This window comes from Cyclopterus lumpus, chromosome 12 (assembly GCF_009769545.1).
Source record: "Cyclopterus lumpus isolate fCycLum1 chromosome 12, fCycLum1.pri, whole genome shotgun sequence".
NCBI classification, from domain to species: domain Eukaryota; kingdom Metazoa; phylum Chordata; class Actinopteri; order Perciformes; family Cyclopteridae; genus Cyclopterus; species Cyclopterus lumpus.
In genome coordinates this window covers 16,024,143-16,045,880 of record NC_046977.1, presented here as the reverse complement: position 1 = coordinate 16,045,880, position 21,738 = coordinate 16,024,143, and the positions used below count along the sequence as shown (strand labels likewise).

The following is a 21,738-nucleotide window of genomic DNA, read 5'->3' as shown; positions in this document are numbered from 1 at the left end:
GGACTATTAGATAGTCATTATGCTCTAAATGATGAGTGTTCAACGACGAGACGCTGTTCGTGCTTAAAATACTAATAATAGGAGAACATTTGAATTATGTTGTGTATAATAATAATAATTCTTCATTCAGTAATTTTCTTATTTGAAAGGCAACATAAAAATATATATTTTCATGGTGGCGGCGTATCTGCAAAGATTGTTTGGGGATTTTGACTGAAGGGCAAAGTGATGAAAATTCCAGAGTTTAATAACAACAATGTTTTGACAAAGAAATTGAGGCCTCGAAGGAATTCAAATTATTTTCATAATAAAAGCACCACCACCACAAGGAGCCATTACTAATTATATAATAACAACAATGCCATATTATTAAGAATAACAAAATCAACAATATTATCATTTTCTTATTTTGTCAGTTTTAATGAATTTTGTTAAATCCAAAATATGTGCACCACACCAATGTTAAATGTAATAAATCGAGAAATGATTGATAATACATTTTCATTTCTGATGATAATAAAAAATTGAAAGGTTGAACAACAAATGTGTACATAAAAAAAAGAAGAAGAAAAAAAAAGAAAAAGAGGAGCTGTGGAGGTGCAACGGGAGGGAGTGGAGAAGAAATACACCGAGCCGCTACACATAATAACCCCATTATAAGCCTCATCAATGATGTAATGACAGCAAACAGTGTGAAAATTGCCTGTAAACAGTTGGATCTGAGTCTCCTGATGAATTCAGTGTCTCTTTTATCAAAGTGAGGATGAGCCAGGGAAGAGAGGGGAGGATGGGAGAGGCATGGAGGGAGGGAGGCAGAGTGAGTGGGCGTGTAGGGAGGTCCACTTCTAGCTCCCCTCAGCCAATGAAGGCTTGTCACAGGGGACTCACGTGGACGAGGCGCTCTTAAAACCTAGCTCCTGACTTTTCCTCAAGTTCAATTTTTTGGGATTCCCTCCCACCCCCATCGCATCTCGTCCTCCTACTTGCCAGTTGTGACTATTTAACCCAGTTTACCTCTCCTTTTTCCCCTCCTTCTTCTTCTTCTTCTTCTTCTTCTGCTTCCCGGCTGCGAGTCGCGTATCGCATTGCCGTCCCGCGTCTTCCTCGCCTGCTGCGTTCTGTCGCTGCTCGCTGGCTCTCGGACTCCTCGCTCTCGAGTATATTATTCTTTATTTATTTGTTTTTGGTCACGGTTTTGCTGTTCTACTTGAAGGAATGCGAACACTTCTGTGTGGCCGCATGACGAGCTGCCCCGGCCGTTCCCCCTCCGGTCTGACGCGTACCTGTCCATGGTGCTGAAACGCTTCTCTCTCTACCTCCTCCACCACGGCGCGCTGCTGCTCCCAAACATCCAGAAATAGTCTCTTTTCTGCATCTGTTCGTGTCTTGCTGGTGAGTCCGTCTCCTCCCCCCCCCCCCCACCCACCCACCCCCTCCCGCGAGGCTCGTGGACAAAACGCAGACGGAGTTGGTTGTTAAAAGGAAGCAGAAAGGAATCGACGCCGACTTTCCCCAAAAGAGACTACATCGATCTCAGGAGGACACATCTAGAACTAGAACACCGGATGCTGTAACACAACTTAGCCTGGGGATATTTGCTCTTTAAAGAACCAGTTGGGCGACTGGACATAGCGGATAAGTAATCTTCATTTGTAGCGTATCCAAAAACAGTTTCCTCGGTGCGAGGCGGGGGGCTCTTTCTGCTGGATCAACTCCGACTTAGACAACCGCCCCCTCCCTCCCTAAAATACAACTTGTACTGAATACCAAATGGTAGTTTGAGGAGGCCTCGACCAAGACAATGGAGGTGTCCGCCAACGGGTCCAGTTTTGGCATCGACTCGCTGCTGTCCCACAGGCCTGGAAGTCCGGTGTCCAAAGGGGACGGCCTGGCGGGGGATTGCCGCTCGCCTCTGGAGTTCAGCCCGAGATCAGACGCGGAGAGCGGCTGCTCGTCGCCGCCGTCGCCGCGGAGAGAGTGCGCGGACGAGGTGGCCCAGAGGCAAGGTCACGGCGCGGGCCTGCCGCCGCACCTCCAGCTCGCGCAGATATCGGCGGGGTCGCAGCAGCGGACCGTGACCTCGTCGTTCCTCATCAGAGACATTCTCGCGGACTGTAAGCCCCTCGCCGCCTGCGCGCCCTACTCCAGCAATGGACAGCCGACGCAGGAGGCGGGCAGGCTGGTCTCCAAGATAGCGGAAGACTTTATGGAGAAAATCCACAGCAACTCGTCGTCAGACAGTGAATACAAAGGTAAGGAGAGGCGATGGAGGCACGGGGAGAGGGGGTGCTCTCTGCTGGGGAGAGGAGGCTGGAGGTGGCCTTCTGCTTTTAGACGGGACTTCTTTGGGTTCTTGTAGAACAAATATCACCTCTTTAAAAAAGAAAAGTGATTCCAGTTGAAGCCTGTCTGTAGCTCGTACTTTTATATTTGGTATTTGATTTTTGATAGGTCCATTTTTGTTATAATGTTTAACTGCAGCTAATCTGGTATTGGTTCTTATTTCTCAATTTTTTAAAAAGTATTTTAAAAAATAAAAATTGGGACAAACCTTACTAAATAGCAATTCAATAATAAAGGCAATACAACAATAATCATAGGTGGTGAGTCAGGCATGAAGTTGGAACACAAATGTAATTGAAAGCCAAACTGCAATTTAAAATATAGGCATGATGTTAGCGTTTAGATGAGCTGACGAGAAAGAAAATGTAAAACCTAAAGCCATATTAAAAAAAAGCCAGGATGTTTATAAATGTATTTTATGGCTTTTTTTCAGATGACTTCCACATAATAATAATAATAATAATAATAATATCAATAATAATATGTAACTTTAATGTAGAATAACACTATTTTCGAAATTGGCTTGAGCAATATTAGGGAGGGGGGGAGTGAAAAAGCCTCCTAATGAAATAAACTGACTCTTCATGAGCCGGCCATGGCGAGGGCGCGTTGACGGCCCTCTGCTGCAGCATCACGGTGGGGTGGAAGCCTGAGATTTGTCCCTGCGCGGTGGCAGACTACTAGGTTCACTTTAATAAGTTTATACATTTAAAAAAATATATATATTTTTAAAAATCAGCGCGGGCGCGTTTGGAGCCTTCGCGTGAGCAGAATATCCAGAAAGCATCTGTTGATGTCAGAGAGGCACGAGCTGGAGAGATGACAGGGTCGCCTCCAGATAAATGCCATCAAGGGCCTCTCTGTTTCCAATCATGTCAGCCATAACAGACATGTCACCTACATTGACAGTTTAATGAAGCAGCGCCTGTAAAGACGACGACCGCTGTAGGCTATGAGGGGAACTATAATATCTATTTTAATACACGCGAGAATGCATTATTAATAATGGGACTTCAATATTTACCCTTTTCATTATTTTTCTCCTATTCACGTATACGGGCTCTCATTAGTTTTAGTTCACTCTTCTTGGAAGCTATATTGATACGGCGTCACGCCATCGATACACGCTCCACAAAACTTAGCGAGTGTGTGCGCGCGCGTGCGTGTGTCCACGCGCGCTCACGCGTGTCACCGTGTGGCTGGAGACGCTCATCGACGCGCTGATTGATTGAGGAAGCCGCGGGGCCCACGGCGCTGCTGCACGGTGGCTTTGATTTCCACGAATCCGCCTCCTATAATATTTCGGGGATTTGATGCAATTTGTCCCCGGCGCTAATCACATTTGTAAGCGCACGAGGCCGCCCGGCTCTTGATTTCCACTCATTTCCACGGTCCTGTGAAGTTCCTCCGGTCGCGGTTGAAAGGTTCGTCCTTCCCTTGTGGCTCAATTAGGCGGATTATTGTGCTCCTTGAGACGATTCAACTATTCAACTACCGAGATCTCTCGCTCGCCCCCCCCCCCTCTATTTTCTTTCTTTTTCTCTCTCTCTCTCTCTCTCTCCGAGAATTGACTATAAGGACTGTATATCAAGGCTCGCCCTGACATGACACGACACCACGCAGACAGAGAACAAAGGCTGACGGGAGGAATATCAGATTGGAAGTGCGAATATTGGAAGAGCTTTTCATAACAATTTAAGCCTAAATCAAATAGCTCCATATAGCCTATAGGCACTGCATAGCCGGGATTGTAGCTTCACAGTCACAGAAAGTGTCAATTTCTCTCAAGTGTAGATAGTCAAAAAAAAAGATAAATAAAAAAATCAGACGTGTTTAAAAAACAACAACATTTTAACAAAAATGTTTGAAGCCTTTTTTTTACACTTTCATTAAAATGTGCATTTCTGGTGGTGTTAAATCCAGTGATTTAAAAAATGGATAACAAAAATGAAATGTGGGGTTTTATTTGACCTCACTTGGTTAATTTTGTTAACATGGTCACATTACATTTAACGACAATTGAAGCGCCGCGTTTGGTTCCAAAGTTGCAGATTTCACCGCGTCTTTCGAGAGAGGGGGAGCCATAATTGTATTATTATTATTATTAGAACAATATTAAATCCAGCTAATCAATCAAACAAACACTAAATCATGCCTTTAATTGGCTCATATCAAACAGAAAGTGCAGGTCAAAGTGTTTCTTATTAAAAAAAATGATACCGAATTTTATTAGAATTTTATTTTGCCTCTTGATGGCTTTGCCTTCATCCAACTAACTTTATGTCATATTGTATGTTCTCCCTTATCGCCAATGAAAAGCTACAGGGCAATACAAGTGACTTTGTATTTGACATTGATGTGTGTGTCTGCCTCGTGTGATGCTTCTGCACTGATTTGTCTGTCCACACAAAGATGGATGCAGCGTCACGTTACACATGAGGCCAGTTCTCGGTTTTCACCTTCTTCTTTTTCGTCTTCTTCTCTTTTTGTTGCCGTTTCCGTCCGCCAGTGAAAGAGGAGGGGGACCGGGAGATCTCCAGCAGCAGGGAGAGCTCTCAGGCCCGGCTGAAGAAGCCCAGGAAGGCCCGGACGGCCTTCACGGACCACCAGCTGGCGCAGCTGGAGCGCAGTTTCGAGCGGCAGAAGTACCTGAGCGTCCAGGACCGCATGGAGCTGGCGGCCTCCCTGAACCTCACCGACACGCAGGTCAAGACCTGGTACCAGAACCGGAGGTAAAGACGCTGCTGCTTAAGAGGGGGGGGGGGGGGGGGTAATCTGGTTTCTCACGGCTGGCTCATGACTCCATGGACCCGGGGACGCCATGTTTTCCTCTCACCCTAAAGGTTGCATGAGTTCATGTCACTTAACTGCACACGAGCCTCTGCCACGAGGGCTAAAACCAAACGTTGTTTTAATTATTGATTAATCTGCCGATTGGATTTTTTTTTCTTCTCGATTAATCGTTGGGTCCGTGAAATGTCATCGTGCTGTGTGGACAAACCACCAAGAGCTTCCCCAGAGCACACGAGATGCATTCAGGGGCAATTTGACTTTTAACGAATTGATCAGGATTCACTTGTCTGTCAATTAGTTTCAGCTCTTACTTTTACTCCATAATAACATATACATTTACACAGAGCATGTATTGATTGACAGCTGATGAATCGATCTCATTTATTATTCGCGTCACCGGATTGTCTGGAGAATGGGATCATTTGAATTTGATTTGTTAGCCTTGCACATTTTCTATTGGTAGAAACCTTATTACTCGAAGAGAGAAAAAGTAGAGCTACAAGTTTACATCGTTTTTCCTTGGGTCGATTCTATTTATTGGGGGTTCGGGTCCACCTCCTCGGCTTTCAGCATCGCAATGCAACACGATTACTTTTGCAGCATCCGATTCAAGTCACACACACACTGACCCTGCAAACAGCTTGGAAACCGAGCCGGCAACGTTTTGTAAATAAATAAAACTCCATGCAAGAGAACCCGTCTTCAGCAATGTAAAAACAACTAAAAGCAGTTCCCTGCAGTTTTCGGTTGAATTAACGTGAGCATTTATTTGTCCACAGCTTTGACTCCCAGGCAGCTAAATGACATAAATAAATATAAAAACAACACTTTGGGTATGAATAATGCATTGTTGCATGTGTGCATATCAATAATTCAAACAAACCACTATATCTACTCAATTATCTTTATTATGAATTATTCACCTGCGTGGAGTGCATATTGGCAATCTAACAGACGTCCTTGGGTGTGAGTACAAGTGGCAGGTTGGAGGTTTTGGTGCTTTAAAAAGAAAAAAGAAACACATGTATTGCTGAGTTCTAATTGGGCCCAAGGTAAACAGACGGGAGATATTTCACACACACACACACACACACACACACACACACACCGATGCTCCGTGTACGTATCGATGCGTGTTAAAAGCTAAAATCAGCGTGTTTCCTCTCTTCCAGGACGAAGTGGAAGAGGCAGACCGCGGTGGGTCTCGAGCTGCTGGCGGAGGCTGGGAACTACTCCGCCCTGCAGAGGATGTTCCCGTCCCCGTACTTCTACCCGCAAAGCCTGGTGTCCAACCTGGACCCTGGAGCGGCCCTCTACCTGTACAGAGGCCCCTCGGCGCCCCCGCCGGGCCTGCAGAGACCCCTGGTCCCGCGGATCCTGCTGCACGGCCTGGGGGGCAGCGAGCCACCGCCGCCTCTGCCCTCCATGTCCAACGTGCTTACTCGGCCAGCTCAGCAGCGGTGAGCCGGTCGCTGCGGGGTTTTTTTCTTCATTTTTTTTTCTTTTTCTACGCCGAGTTCGGCAGGACTCCTAAAAAGAAATGAAACAAAGACAGATACAAATAAAAACGGGACGAGCCAGAAGAAAATAAAAAAACTGTTCGAGGCCTTTATGGTGCGAGCTGGCCGATGGAGGCTGAACCCTGCAATGAGCTTTGTGACTCTAACTGATTATGTGGGAGGATTCCCCTGTGTTTTGTTTTTGGGACATGAGCTTTATTTATTTATAACTTATTTATTTTTCAATATGAATCAAAGCGTCTAAGTTATGTATTTATTTGATCCCAGTTTCAGTATTTTTTGTGTTTTCCCCAACAGATACAATTGTTGGTGGAACTTTGACCTACCGTTCAATGCCAATTATACCCCTGTTGGTATTATTATTATTATTATTATTATTATATCATTATTATTACGTGGACGTTCATGGATATTGGCAAAGTTGCATTCTTCCATGTCATATGAATATAATGTAGAGGATCCAAAGGTATTAGTAAATCCCCCCCTCTTTCTAAATCTGTCTTGATTTTTCTTTCCACGTGAAGAACAAGATGATCAGCAGTCATAAATCTGTAAATAAGAATATTTTGCATTTTATTCGAAAGAGACGGATTTTAAAAAGAAACCTTTTTTGTTTCGTTTTTGTTGTTGCTTCGTTTGATCTATTCTGTGCGTCTTTTTCAGACCGCGGGGATCCAGTTTAAACCTAATAGGCTAGATTAGCCATCAGAAACCAGTCAGAATTAAAAAATAAAAATAAGCCTGGACCCACATAGAGGCACAAACACGAGAGCTACGGAAATAACATACATCTATATAAAGTCGGTTTTCTTGTTCTTAGTTGAAGTTTTAGCAGAGAAAAAAAAAGTCAAGTAATTTATTAAAAAAAGCCGTTTTATTCCTGCAGAGGAGGACACGGCGGACGCAATCACCTCAGTAATATTTACTTTATTTGTATTTATTTTTGTTGCAATGAACAAAGCGACCGGACTCGGGTCCACGTCCAGGTGTAACTGCCTGTTGATTTGGTGTATTTGAACAGACGTTGTGCATTATGCTTATGTTACTTCATATGAAGCCGTGATAACCCTTCATTGTTATACTCTCTTTTGGTGAAAATGTATATTGCAGATATCAAACTTGTGGAGTGGTTCTCGTATTTCCTGGATCGTTTTTTATTTTAATTTACATTTTTTTTAAAAATTATTTTCGTTCCTCTCTCCCCAAACTCTCCCAATTTTTTTTTGTTGGTGAAATTCACAGCAACCATTGAACAGAAAGGGAGGGGGGGATTTGATGTAAAAGAGAAATACTTTTATAAATGTGGAAATAAAAGTCTTTCATTTAATTACGTGGCTGCTTGAATGTGTGTGAAACGGAAACGCCCCGCGGCGAAGGACGGAATCAACACGTGGACTTCCGCTCCGAGCCGGACGAGGCACAGCAACACCTGCTCGTGTGGAGGGTCGGAGAGCTGCAACACATCGGGTACACGTGGACACTGCTGTCTGTGGCCTCACATTAGCATTATTAGTATTTTAATAATTATCTGTCCATCATTTTAAGATATTTCTTTATATCAGTGATCACACAGGTATACATATACTCTTTGTTTAAGAGAAGAACAAAAATGATGTGGTCAATGTAGAACAGGTGATATTTCAACATATATTTGACCAAATCAGAAGAAGAAGAAAACCCCATCGAGTCACACGTGGAGGCCTCGTGGTGCCTTTGAGACTGGCCACCCTTCAAATAGGAGTACTTTTATTATGAAGGGATACGAACACGTGACAGTGTCAATGAGCAAAGGTTGAGGAGATGGCTGGCGTCGCTTTAATTAAACATCTCCACATTTCCGGAAGCAGCTGGAAAATCAACAGAATGTGAAGGGCTCGCGGGTTTATTAGAGGGAATCGTGTTTGAACATGTCTGTCAAACGACTTGTTCCTCCTCTGTTTGCTTTAGTCTAGTTTATTTAATCTGTTTAATGTTGAGATGAGGGCGTGAACAAAAAAAGAAAGAAAAAAGAAGTTAATAAAGAGTTTCACCGTTCGAGCGGGTACTTTAACATCCGGGTTCTTTTTGTTGTTGTTGACCTTTTCAAAAGAAGAGAGATTTAGCGGAAAGATTGCACAAGCCAGTTTAATTTGGACACGTAACGTCATCCTGTGTTAATTACAAACATGATGCCTTATATTTGTCCATTTCTTACATTTTATTTGTGTCCTCCTCCCAAAGGAATGCGTGAACTGAACAGTCTTGATTGCAAAAAGCGTGATTGGAAATTGGTACTAAAGAGCAAGCGCGCACACGTGCACGCACGCACGGTGTGTGTGTGTGTGTGTGTGTGGGGGGGGGGGGGGGTCTCTCTCTCTCTCTCTCACACTCTCATTCAAAAGTGTAATCAAAGATCAATTCCAGCTAATGTCTTTAGAGAGGGGCCAACAAAGCAGAAGGGTCTTCTGTCCAAAATGGAGCCCCTGATCTTCACGCCCCCCCTCTCTTCATCCTCTTCTTCACCATTCCCACTCTCCTAAATGAACAGCAGCAACTCCAATTCGTTTTCCATAAACAATGCAGGAGATGAAATATTAATGTTATGTGCGCAATTGTTTAAGTGCCCTAAATGATCCCATTTGGAAATTGATTGTTTCCATCCCTCTTTTCCTTCAGGGTGCTGGATGCGCGCTCCTCTGCCAAGCGGCCTCAGCAGCTGGTGACCGGGCTGGAGCTGACTGCAGGCCGGGGATCAGCGTGGGGACAGCTGGTCAGCGGCTCCACTGGCGCCGCCCCTCCCTCCTCCGTGCGCATCTCACCAACCTGGCCTCGCCCCCACCCCATCTCCCCCTCTCCGAGTCCACGAGGACCCACGTTATCTCGCCGCGGCGCGTTGGGGGTTAAAGGAGTTCAGGCTGACGGACACGACTTGGCGTGTAGGATGTTAACGATTAGACAAAAGACTTTAATAGGTTTTAATTGAAAGTCGATAATGGGTTTGATAGCCAGCTCCCCCTGCTGTCATCCACGCATGGCACCTGTTATCTGGGGCCTCCACTTAGTGGCTGACCACGCCGTGACGTATCAGACTGACGGCCTGATAACTGGCGCGTTTATCATGCGGAAAATTGCATTAAAAATACAGTGAGGTCGAGCCGAGCTTAGACCACGGGGAAAGTAAAGAGGGAAGGCAAAGGGAAAGGAAAAAAAATCAAACACCTCCCAACTTGCCAAAAGATCATTATAGTCCCATCACGAGGATCCGTGACCGATTCAGATAATGAAAAGGGGGTTATTCTTGCAAAGTGCACAGCTGATTATAAGGGAAAGCCCCCGTGTGTCTTGTTGGGTGACTGGGAGAGGGGCTGTTTCTCCCCCTCTTTTCTTTGCATGTGAAAGGCTGTTGGTAAATCCCCCGGCTCTTACCGTGGATTGTCCCCGGCTCAGGGTTAATGAAGTGCGGATGGAGTCTCGTTGAGCTCCCGACAGACAAAAAAAAAAAGAAAAGAAAGAAGAAGAAGAAGAAGAAAAAAAAAAAAAGGCTTAGACTCAGAGGATCAGTGACTCTGCTTAATCCCGTGGATTCCTAATACTAATAATAATAATTCAAAAGAAGAAGAAAAAAAAACTAACAAAAAAACAACCATTTGATGAAATTAAGAGTGAATCAAAGCGTAATTTGCATTGTGCTCGTGCTCTGAAAGCTTTTATTTTCCCTTTCATTCCTTCCAGTGGACCAATGAGGCAAATGTGCCGCATGCATTCACATTGTTTCGATACACTGGCAGCGTTTTGCTTAAAACAATCCGCGGGGGGAGATGAAAATAGATCAATTAAAATGTTCAAGAAGCGCGTGGCCTATTTTGCCGTTTTTCCTCAACAATGGCCACAAACGAAAAGCACTAATTTTTTCAGTTTCATGCGCATAAGCGAAATGTGCCTTTTTATATGGGCTATTATGGGACTGTTAGTCAGAGAAGACATTACATCAGTTTATTCCCACATGCCTATAGCCTCTATATCCTCCATACCGCCTGTATTTAGGGCATTTTGGAGTAACCTTTGAAGTTATCTTAGCACACTGAAGGGTTTCAAAACAGAGCAAAACCATTCTATTACACACATCCTCATGTGGATGACTCCAAACAAAGTGGTTGGCGTTTTGAAATACGGCAGTCTGTTTTAAAATAGGATCATCTGCTTCAGTCTATATGGTTAAAAAAACAACAACACAAAAAAGTCAATATATGGCTCCAGTTGGATGCACTTGTGTTGAGTTTATGTTTGTTATATTTATGCAGTATATGCAGCAGGCAGGGAAGCGCTGTGTGCACGGACCCCAAAGCCGTCACATTCCAAATATATTTTATTCTCCTTCACATTAAAATGTCAAATTAAAAAAAAGGCCGCCAGCTTCACTCAGCGAACCAACATGTCTGTGGGGCTCAATGGCTGAAAAGAAGGAAGAGAACACGAGGAGAGAGAGAGGCTATAGTGTGGAAATGAATCTGACTCAGCAATGAACAGAGACATTTAGAGAGATGAAGTACATGATGAAGTAGCATGAAGTGTAAAAGGGGGGCGAGAGTGTGCAGAGCAGCAGCCTCCACGGTTAGAGAGGTACGGGGGGCCGCGAGGAGGAAGGAAAGCCTCGCCGAGTGGAGGGGAGATAACCCCACTAATCATTCCCCCAATATGACAGGGGGAGAACTACAAACTTGGGTCAGGGGCGCGGGGATTGACATCCCAATCTCAGCAAATAATGAAAGCTTTCCTCTCGGATCAGAAGGAGGGTTAGGGAGGAAGGCAGGAGAGGAGAGCAGGAGAAGAGGGGGATAGACGTGGGGTGGAGAAGGAGAGAGAGAGAGAGGTGGGGCTGCTGCTTCACAACCACTTCACTTGAAACCTCTCATTCTTTGGTTCTGGACTACAGAGGAGGGTCAATAACAGACTGACATTAGCACGTTATGCTTCTGGATGACGCGCTCCCATGACAACCGCCCAAAACGCCACGTTTACAAAATGAACAAATGACAGAACGACCACCTTTAACCTCCACTGTCGGTATACAAATGACCTTTTTCATTCAACTGAGCTAATCTTTCAACATCGTTCTATATTTTCAAGTTTTCCACAAGTAAACAGGACAGGCCAGCATGTTTTCATGATGTTTGATCCATTTTCTTTTTCATTGATCAGATTTTGATTGAACTTTACTGGATCATTGCGGGGAAATGTTTGGATATAATTGATTACAAAAAAACGACATCTCACATTCAGTACCACGTTGTACTACTATATTGTATATTTCATATTAAAGAACATAAAAGCATTTATTTATGAAAAAAATGTAACTCTGCCTAAATAAAATACTGTCTAAAATGGGCAGAACTGTTATCAGGTCATAAATACCCGTGAACAGGACAGTACGAATTGAACCAAGCTGAAATTAGACACCTGCTGTCACTGAAACAACAAACCTGTATTTATTTACCTGCTATAAAAACACATTTTAAATCTTAATCTTAAACTAATTGTTGCTTCCACTTTTCCCAGGGAGTGAGGGAGGCTGTGTAGCCTGCAGCAGGGGGTCTGTGTAAGCCACATTACTATCAGATGACATAGAGCTTATTCAATCAATATCTTGTTGTGTTACACACTGGGCTCCCAGCAGCCACTTGGCAATCTTTATTTTTTTTTAAAACACACCCCGAGGCCCTGACCCCCACCGGCCCACCAGGCCTGGAAATGCCTCTGGGACCAGCCTACAACCCCAAGCGATGAGTAAATCTCACACTGATCTGTAAATGACTTCCAGACAGAGACGTTGGAGGACTTGGCACAGCCGGCCATGAAATCCCACCAGAAACCGGTCATTTATTTCAGCTTCTTCCGGAATGAAAATGCAAAGTTATTCATCCGCCGCAGACACAATGTGATGAAATTCAGCGAGAGCAAAAACAAGAGAGTGAAAAATAACCCCTCTGTGTGAAGACACGGACTGTTTGATGTACAGAAACGAGCTGGCTTGACTGCTGTCTGGCGATTCAGTGACGATGAATGCATCTGATAGACAATGGGAGGCATTTCACAACTGCATCTTTAATTGACGTTTTTTTGTGGTTTTCAAATTTCTATAAACTGAAGGGTTACATGGCCCTTAATGGATAGAAAGAACACGTCTTTATACTATTCAAAAATACATTTAAATCCCATTACACATCCGCGGTGAGCAATCTAATAACGCTTATTCTCCAAACCCTTAAAAAGGCAGATTCTTCCAGAAACATTCGCGGTTCTCAACACAGCGGCGACTCACTGTTTATAAGTGATCCCTGCGTGCAGCTTATAAATGTGGAAGAGGGTCCGTGATCTGGTCTCATTTGAAAGGCAGCTAAATTAAAGGGAACAGGCGGTTTCTTGGACACCCCGGTGGACCCTGGGGGTCACTGACCGGGGCCACAGGGAGGCCTCTCACCTCATAAACATAAAGGGAGGAGAGGCCATCAATAAATGATGAGGAGTGGTATACATGTATTTTTAACGGTGCTTCTGTGTGATGTCTGTCAGCTCTCTCACACTCGCTCTCCTGGTGGAGGGCAGAGAGCAGAGAAGGACCACGCTTTTATTTTTTTGAATTAGGCCCTCTCTACTCTCTATATGGGAGGGGAGGGGGGGGGGTGCAGCTCAGGGGCCAGGTGGTTTCAAAAATAGATCAATAAAAAAAAAGGTATCGATGGCTAATGCTCAGAGTGCATGTGCATGAGGAACAAAGAGATTTGAGGGAGAAGACGGGCGTCATATTATGTAACCAAGAGGGCTGGGTGATATGATTGAATATCAATATTCTTCTGACATCCACATGGAAGACTTGTGGCACGTTAAGGCTGCAACTAACAATAAATCTATATGGATTAGTCTCTTCATAGTTTTACAGTGAATGGAGTGATTCTTTAGTTTATATAAGAAGAAAAAGTAGAAAAGAAAAGCAGCCAAAACTTACATTTGACAAGTTAGAAGTTTGACATTTTTCCTTGATATATAACTTGCATCATTAGGTGATTAACTAATCAATTAATCCTTTAAATTGACCAACACAAAATAAATATATTTATTTAAACCGTTCCCATGGGATCATTAATAGGATAAAAAATAACTAATTTAACACGTCTACATCTATAATCTGTATTATAGGATTGAACATGTCAACAAACGTGGAGTTATTACAAGCTGCCAAATCCTCCCCCAACGAAAGAAAATAATTTAAAAAAATTTAAAAAATGTAACTGCGGATTTTCTCCTTCTCTCTTTTCTTTTTACAATTTGGTTATGTTGAGCGTTGAAGTCTCAGCACAGGATAAATTATGGGAAAGTAGCAGAAATGCCGAGGGAGCGACACTGGGGTTTCAGGCGGGGAGGAAATGATTGATGTTGCTTGTAGCCTACAGGGGAGCAAGCAAGGAGGCAAGCAAGGAGGCAAGCAAGGAGGCAAGCAAGGAGGCAAGCAAGGAGACACGCGGCAATCGATTCCATCAGCGACGGCAGGCAGGAAGAACAACGCGGCCTCAGTTTGATTTACACGTGCAGGATTTTCACTGCATCATTGTCATTATCAAAGTACGAGCAGGCCTTCCACGCCTGATGCGTCTCCACGCTCAGGCAATCCAACACACACGTGTTTATACGTCAGGTCACAGCTGTCAGAGCTGCGTCAACAGATCCGTCTCTGAGCTCTGCGATTGGACGAGCAACTCGCCAATCACGTCTGGTCATCTGCACGTAGAATCTAAACTTGCAGTTTTACTAAGTGGCCTCTGCAGCCCCAGACTGCACACTGGGCACACGGCTGTGAACCAACGAGCTACCGTCAAACTGGGGCCGCGCTTGACCTCTTAATTGTGTTGGTCGATAACTAATAACTAATCGGCAAGAGTTAAAAAGGTCGAGGTGGCATCTTCAAATGGCTTTTGTCCGACCGAGTATCACATTTGTTCGTGAATTGGATCAAATTATGAACCAATTCATTAAGACTGCCGACAAGCCATTTCCCTTTGGATGCTGTATAACGCACACAAACAGTGCAAACATCAGCTCTGTCCCGTGTGCACTCGTGCCCACACGCACGCGCGACAGGAACGTTGTCATTTTGTGCGAGTGTTTGAGCCCGTTTGCCCACACACAATATTAATGTACCTGTGCTGTTGCAGGGTGTCAGGTGTGTTGGCGTAGGGGCCAGAGATGTTTGAGTATCAGTCTACAGTAGATGGGTTGGGGACTTAAAGGGGGGGGAGGGCAAAAAGGCCCTAATTGGACAAGTGAGACTGGTGGCGGCGAGGCTGACTGTGGGGAAGACAATGTACCTCAGTGACCACTCCTTGACATGCCATTTGCCTCCGAGGACCCCCAGGGCTGGCCGAGCAGCTGCCCGACAGAGCCATAACTCCGGGCCAAGGCGAGGACCTCGGGCTAACAAGCCGATAACGAAAGACTGGTGGAGCGTTAGGGGGGGGAGGGGGGGAGGGGGGGTGGAGGAAAGACAGCAGAGAGCTGCAAAGCAAGGGTAGGAATAGACCGAGGAGTCAAGAGGAAACACAGATGTGCCGCAACACTTTTCTGCTTGCGGAAAACTTTATTCTCTAACACGCGCGGAAGCCGGAGATCTCACGCTGCCGAGAGGGTGGCTTTAATCGCGAAAAAAGGAGCGGCGTGGTTTCCCTGCCTTGCTCCGGATCCTAATGCTCATTTCATCATCAGACAAACCGACGCCGATATATATTTACATGGAGCGGGAGCGGCGGAGGAATTTTGAGGCATGATGCCGGGGAGATCAGAGGCCTGGTTTATAGAATGGAGGCAGCACAAACAAACAACAGCAAAGGCCCCTGGCTCTGCGCACACACACACACACACACACACACACACACACACACACACACACAAACACAGACACCCACGCCTATATCCGCCTGGGTGGAGGGAAACACACTCTCCCAGGTTTGAAGTCTCGTCTGGAGTGGCAAGCCGAATGAAGCGTGACGCCAGGTGGGAGAGAGGAGGCTGTCTTCAAACGGTTATCAATACAATTGGCTGTGCCAGGCGCAGCAGTTTAACCTGTTTAGCGCGCCGGATGTCTGCTGACTGGATGTGACGCTTTCTCTGGAAGGCGCCTTCTGTGGCGTCATCTTCACAGAGACTCACAGGGGCCTGATGGGTACTGAGAGTCCCAGTTTAACTGTGCGGCGTCGCGTCCCTTTGACAGTCCCCCCAAACTCCACGGTAATAACACCCGGAGAAAACACAACAAATTCTCCCACTTGCCAGAGAATAATAAATAAATAAAAGAAACACACACAGGTTGTGATGTGCAGTGGAAATTTGCAAAACAGTAAATAGTGATTCAAGTGTCTCGAACAACAGATGTCTCAAGTTAGCCTGTTTATGGGAATCAACTTTTCCTGACTGCTCTCATAACACTTTTCCCTAAGAATATCAACATCCTCTTACACGCAGTGAAGGACAAACACCATGAGCCATACAAAATTATTCTAACATATTTGTAAACATTGACACAAGTACAAAGATAAACAGGCTCCCTATAAGAAAGAAAAGAAAGAATCCACCACATCAGGCATTTCTCTGCACAGCATAATTTAGGTTTTTATAGATTATGCGATTGCTTCCAGCGTAATTACCCATAAACACGCTGTTTTAGCCGGTGTGTGGGGCCAAGCAGAGACGGCGTCTCATCATGAGCCCACTGGTCAAAACACCAACATCTGATGGCATTAATGTATGTCACACTTTCTGAGGCGTGAAGAGGAGGAAGCAGGAATAAAATCAATGCAGGCAAGGAAGCTCTCGCTTTTTCCTTCTTCTTCTTTTTCTTCTTCTTCTTTTTCTTTTTTTTTTTGCCAAGACGGAGAGCTGGGAGGAAAAAGGGCAGAGGCGCAGCCTGCCAAGGATGTGGCGGAGGCATTAGGGATTGCAGCTGGCGTGCAGTCAGGCTGGCTGGGCGCGGCAGCAGCCCCCTGCACCCCCTTGATCCTACGCAGAGGCAGGTCTCAGCAGACGCCCGCCGGTGCCAAGACGCCGCCATCCAAACCTGGAACCATCAGCCTCCACATGGACACATGAAAACAGAAAAAAAACAGGCACAGAGCGAGCAGGCGTCTGCAGTACACGTATATATGCATGCAGGCACACAAACATGTCTCTCTTCGCTTTGCACCCACACCCCCACACACACACACACACCTGTGACAGGCCGTACACAGATGTTCCCCTGATCACGATGACAATGTCAACACATACTGCTGCCTGACTCGCATCCTAAGTCATAATGAACTAGAGGCATTGAGCCCATGTTTCTTCTTCTGGGCTTCTCTCTGACAATTTGTAGACTGCTTCTGGCTTCGGGTTGCATTGTGACCCCCGAGAGGAGAACGAGGAGAGGCGGAGAAAAGTGTGTGTGTGTATATATATATATATACATATATATATATACACACACACACATGCACTGTCTGAGCCTGGATGATCAGGATGGAGAGACGTGTCACTCGGTAGCCGGGCTCTCCGTTCCAACGCAGCGTCGCCGTGTGACCCTGCGGAGCGGCTGTCCCCTTCAATTAGGTCTAGGAGAGGATTATCAGCGAGGGGAGGCCAGGAGACAGGTGAAAGAGCTGAGGGGGTGGTGGAGGGGGGGGGGCGCGCTAGGAGAGATAGAGTAACTGACGCGGCTAACAGAGTATTAAAGAAAGGGGAGGTTGAGTCATACGATGCAGCGGAGAGAAAGGTGAGGAGTCGGCGGTTGGGGGAGCAAGATGGACCGGCTGATATGAGGACCCAGGCAGAGTCAGTGTGGTGAGGAGGAGGCACACAAACAATACAGGGGGAGTAACTGTAGCTGAGCTGCATCATGCTCCGCTGAGGCTCCTATAGATACAAAGTGACACACAGTCGTCACCGACTGGCTGCAGACGGACGGGCTGGGTGTGCAGCGGAGGAGGGACAGTCTGTCCCTTTGAGGCTCAGCTCAGCATTACAATAACTTTGGAATAAATAACACAAGTCCTGTGGTGGAAAAGTAGGGCTGTCATAACAGGGTGGTCTGTTCATTAAAACAAAGTGTCAGGCAATAGTGCAGTCTGATGTCTGATTTCTGATTCCTACCTGCTCAAATGTTGAATGATCATGTAAACTGCATAATTGACTAATAATGGTAAATTATTTCACACTCTATAAAACATGCAAGATAGGCAGAGGACACGCAGGCCAGTAAAATCCCTATTATTTCTCAAACAAAGGAACCTACTGTGACCTCAAACTAGGAGTTTGTGGTTTTTATTTTCAGAGGTTTTGTGATTTTTAACAAAATATAAATGAATCTTCTTCTTCTTTTTTTTTTCATCGCCCCCAATTATGCTTCCAGATTTGGTGTCCAAACTGTTTAGCAAATTATTTTCAGTCGATTCTGGGGGTGCACTTTATTTCTTTTAATAGCGATTGACATCACAGACTTCCCCTTTAAATAACCTCCGTGGCCAATATCTGAAAAAAAGGGAGAATTTAGATATTTTGTATTTTTTTTCCCTCACCCAGACAGCAAACATGAGTTTGGGATATTCTGAATAAGATATCGGGGAAACCATTACGTCCTGCACGACTTGAGAAAAAGTGACAATGACCTTTGCCCTTTATCCCGGATTTTGAGCGACAAATCGAGAAAGGCCACTCCAGCCCGAAGGATCCCCCCAAGCGGCAGCAACCTGCTGCCTTCCTGCTGCTCATCTCCATTACGGCGAGCCTCGACCACGATTACCAACAAGGGAGCACTGCGAGGCCTCCACGCTGAGAAAAGCTGCTCTGACAGCTCGACTAAACGAGATGGAGCGGATGAGGAAGCGAGAGGGAAGAGGTAGCGCGCGGCTTCCTGCGTCTTACGCACACACAGTTAAATCAACTGCCGGTTTCTATTTTGGATGCTTTTATCACTTTGGAGCGCTCACCTGAGCTCCCCTCCAAGCTATTAATTTTAAGCCACAAAGTTTACTGCCAGTGCATCGCCTTACATTTCCGCCTCCGCCAAGAGAGGAGAGGGGAGGGGGAGAGAGAGGGGGGAGGGTGGTGGGGGTGGGGAGGAAAAGAAAGAGTAACTTATTGTTTTTATATGAGATCTATTCCCCCGGTGATCTGGTCAATAATGACTTGATATATCAGTGACTGCCTTGCTATTTGCACTGTTTTCGGCGTGTTGTCTCTGCCTGTGATTGAGCGGCGCCGTTTTCACGCGTGGAGCGAGGTGGTGGAGGACCGGGGAGGCTAACGTCTGTTTGATCAAAGTTTATGGGAAATTTCCCGGGGCCGCCGGGGGAGTCGCTGTTTATGAACTGTAATAAAAAGAGTCATTTTGACGGCGTGACCCCGGTGCAGTGATGGGGGGGGGGGGGGGGGATTTGGTTATGTCTCTGTTTGCAATGAGGAGGTGCTCTCACAGGCCTTGGAGAGAGAGAGAGAGAGAGAGAGAGAGAGAGAGATGGATGGAAAGCAAAGCAAGAAGCGAGGAAGAAGCAAAGGGCTGAAAAGACTCAATGTAAGAGAGGGATGAAAAAGGATAGAAGGAGAGATTAAAAACAGAAGATGTGAGTGAAGGAAGAAGGGAGTGAATGGGGGGGATTACACCCCCTCCGTGTTGTCTTAGCAGCCAGCCAACAGCTCTTAATGAAACACTTTGGTTCAATTTCGGATTCATCTCGCACAGCGGGATCATCTTTGTCCCCCAACAATCCTCCTCTCATCTGAAAGCTAACGCATCGGGAAATGAGGGAATCACAAGCGCACACGCATTTCTGCGGGCGGCCCTCAGAACGGGAGCACAAAAGAAGCGAGCATGATGAACGTATATGCCCCCCCCCCCCCCCCCGAAATGCCTTTACGACAAAAAGGAAAAGAAAAAAAAAGAAACGCCAGTCGATAAATAGGTATAAATAGCAACCTTTGAGAGAATCAAATAAAGGTGACCTTTCTTTGAATCGATAGTGTAATCCTCTGTGCTCCTGGCTGCCTGAGGAGACGCTTGAACAGTATCACACTTTTAATGAAGAGATGATTGGTCTCCAGGTCGAAGAGCTTACAGCCGGACGTGGACAGATGCTCACCAAAAGCATACTAAATGATGGGTTAACGTCACATTTGCTATTCCTCTCGTATGAAATCAAACCGTAATTCATTCACAATCCCCCCCCCCCCCCCCCCCCCCCCCCCCCCCCCCCCCCCCCCCCCCCCCCCCCCCCCCCCCCCCCCCCCCCCCCCCCCCCCCCCCCCCCCCCCCCCCCCCCCCCCCCGCGTTCAATTTGCCTGCTCATTTATGCCGAGCTGACTGCTACTGCAAGGGCCTCTTCCTTGTCCTTGAAAGATCACTAATTCAACAATAAGAAATCTATGAAAGTTCTAATTGGATGGATGAATACGCCCCCCCCCATATGATGTTCAGTGGAGGTTGAGTTGAAATATTTAGCCGTAGCTGTAATTACAACACCAGCAGGCGACCCCTTACAGTGGCACTCTGCTCCTCTAAATAAAGCTCCCGGGTCAGCGGAGCTGCGTGATCCAGGGAAGCTTTGCTGTGACAACAGTCCCGTCTCGTTCCTGTCTGAGATTTATCAGAGGTTTCACAAAATCAATGCAGCTCGCTGTAAGAAAGATCACAGCAAACACTAGAGACCCATCAGCGGTAATAGCCATCTCGACGCGGATGCCGAGAGAGAGAAAAAAAGAAGGAAGAAGAATAAAGTGCGTTTGTCAGAAGTAGCGAATTACAGGAAAAACACACGCGAGACAACGGGTTGAAATGTAATGACGTGTCGTTGTGTGACACTCCTACTGATATATTAAAAGGTCTTATATGGGCAAAAAAGAGAGAGATAAACTCCTGGGTTTCAGACCCAGCGTTAGATTGTGTTTGTGCATCTATAGGTTGCAGACGCATTATTTAAGAAAAATGAAAAAAGAAAAGTGTGTGTAATGTGTCCTGGACTTCCTGCCAGCCCAAAACACAAGCACACACATCCATCATACAGCACACCTATGGGTCTGTGGCTGCATGCCACACAGACACACACACACACACACACACACACACACACACACACCGGCAGGCAGAGAGAGGATTATTGAGGTGGTATCAAACAGGAATAATAAAGCAGGTTCTTAAGATTTTAATAAGAATAAAATGAAACAGTAACCACCGAGGGGCCAGCAGGGTTAATCCCTTCTATATTACTGAAAATAAAAAAAGGATAAAAACAGACAGGAGGGCAGGGCTGGAGCTGAAGAGGGGGGGGGGGGGAAGTGGGGGGGGGGGGGGTTGGAGAGAGAGAGGAGAGAGGGAGAGGAGAGAGGGAGAGACTGTAAGGAGAAGGGGGGGGGGATGAAATATAAGAATAGTGGTCGGCTGATATCAAACGCAGATCCAGTTAAAAGGGATTGAAATTAACAAACAGGTTTAAAATAGCACACGCAGGCTTATAATTTGCTGGTCTTCCTTCCATTGTATTCTCTCACACACACACACACACACACACACACTAAGATGACACTGTTTGACTGTGTTTAGACTTGATGAAAGCTCGGTTCATTCCCTATGCGTTGAAACACCCGTGTCGGTTCAGCAGCATATTTCCAATGTCAAAGCACGTGCGCCGGCAGCAGATGGCATGAAACAGTTGGCAAGAGTGAGCGAGCGTGAATATCTGTTTACTAATAACCCTTTAATTACTTCAGATGGGCAATGGGATCAAACATCCAGACCCACACAGGAATTAGCCTTAAATGAGACTGGACTGGAAATCTAGGCTAACCCCTGATGTTGCCGTAAAGACCTTCGCTGGGAGGAAGAAAAAAACCCTCTTATGGACGGAAGACACTTTGAATGTTTGAGGCTTTTATCAAAACAACACAGATGCTGATATGTCATTTCAGTTTACATTCACACAGGGCAAATTGAAGGATGATTGTCATTAGTGATAAAGCCTGAAATGTCACAAGCACCCAGAGTCCAATGTCTTTCAACCTTTTGGTCAAACTCACAGTCCAGATCCTCACA

General features: G+C 45.7%; 1 protein-coding gene across 1 annotated transcript; it reads left to right on the top strand.

Moving 5' to 3' along the window:
- The first annotated feature begins 872 nt into the window (after nt 1-872).
- barhl1b (BarH-like homeobox 1b) lies at nt 873-7,981 on the top strand. The gene is made up of 3 exons (XM_034547194.1): nt 873-2,252; nt 4,853-5,075; nt 6,309-7,981. Exons 1-3 carry the CDS (start codon nt 1,802-1,804, stop codon nt 6,598-6,600), a joined length of 966 nt encoding a protein of 321 aa, XP_034403085.1. The 5' UTR covers nt 873-1,801; the 3' UTR covers nt 6,601-7,981.
- The last annotated feature ends 13,757 nt before the right edge of the window (nt 7,982-21,738 follow it).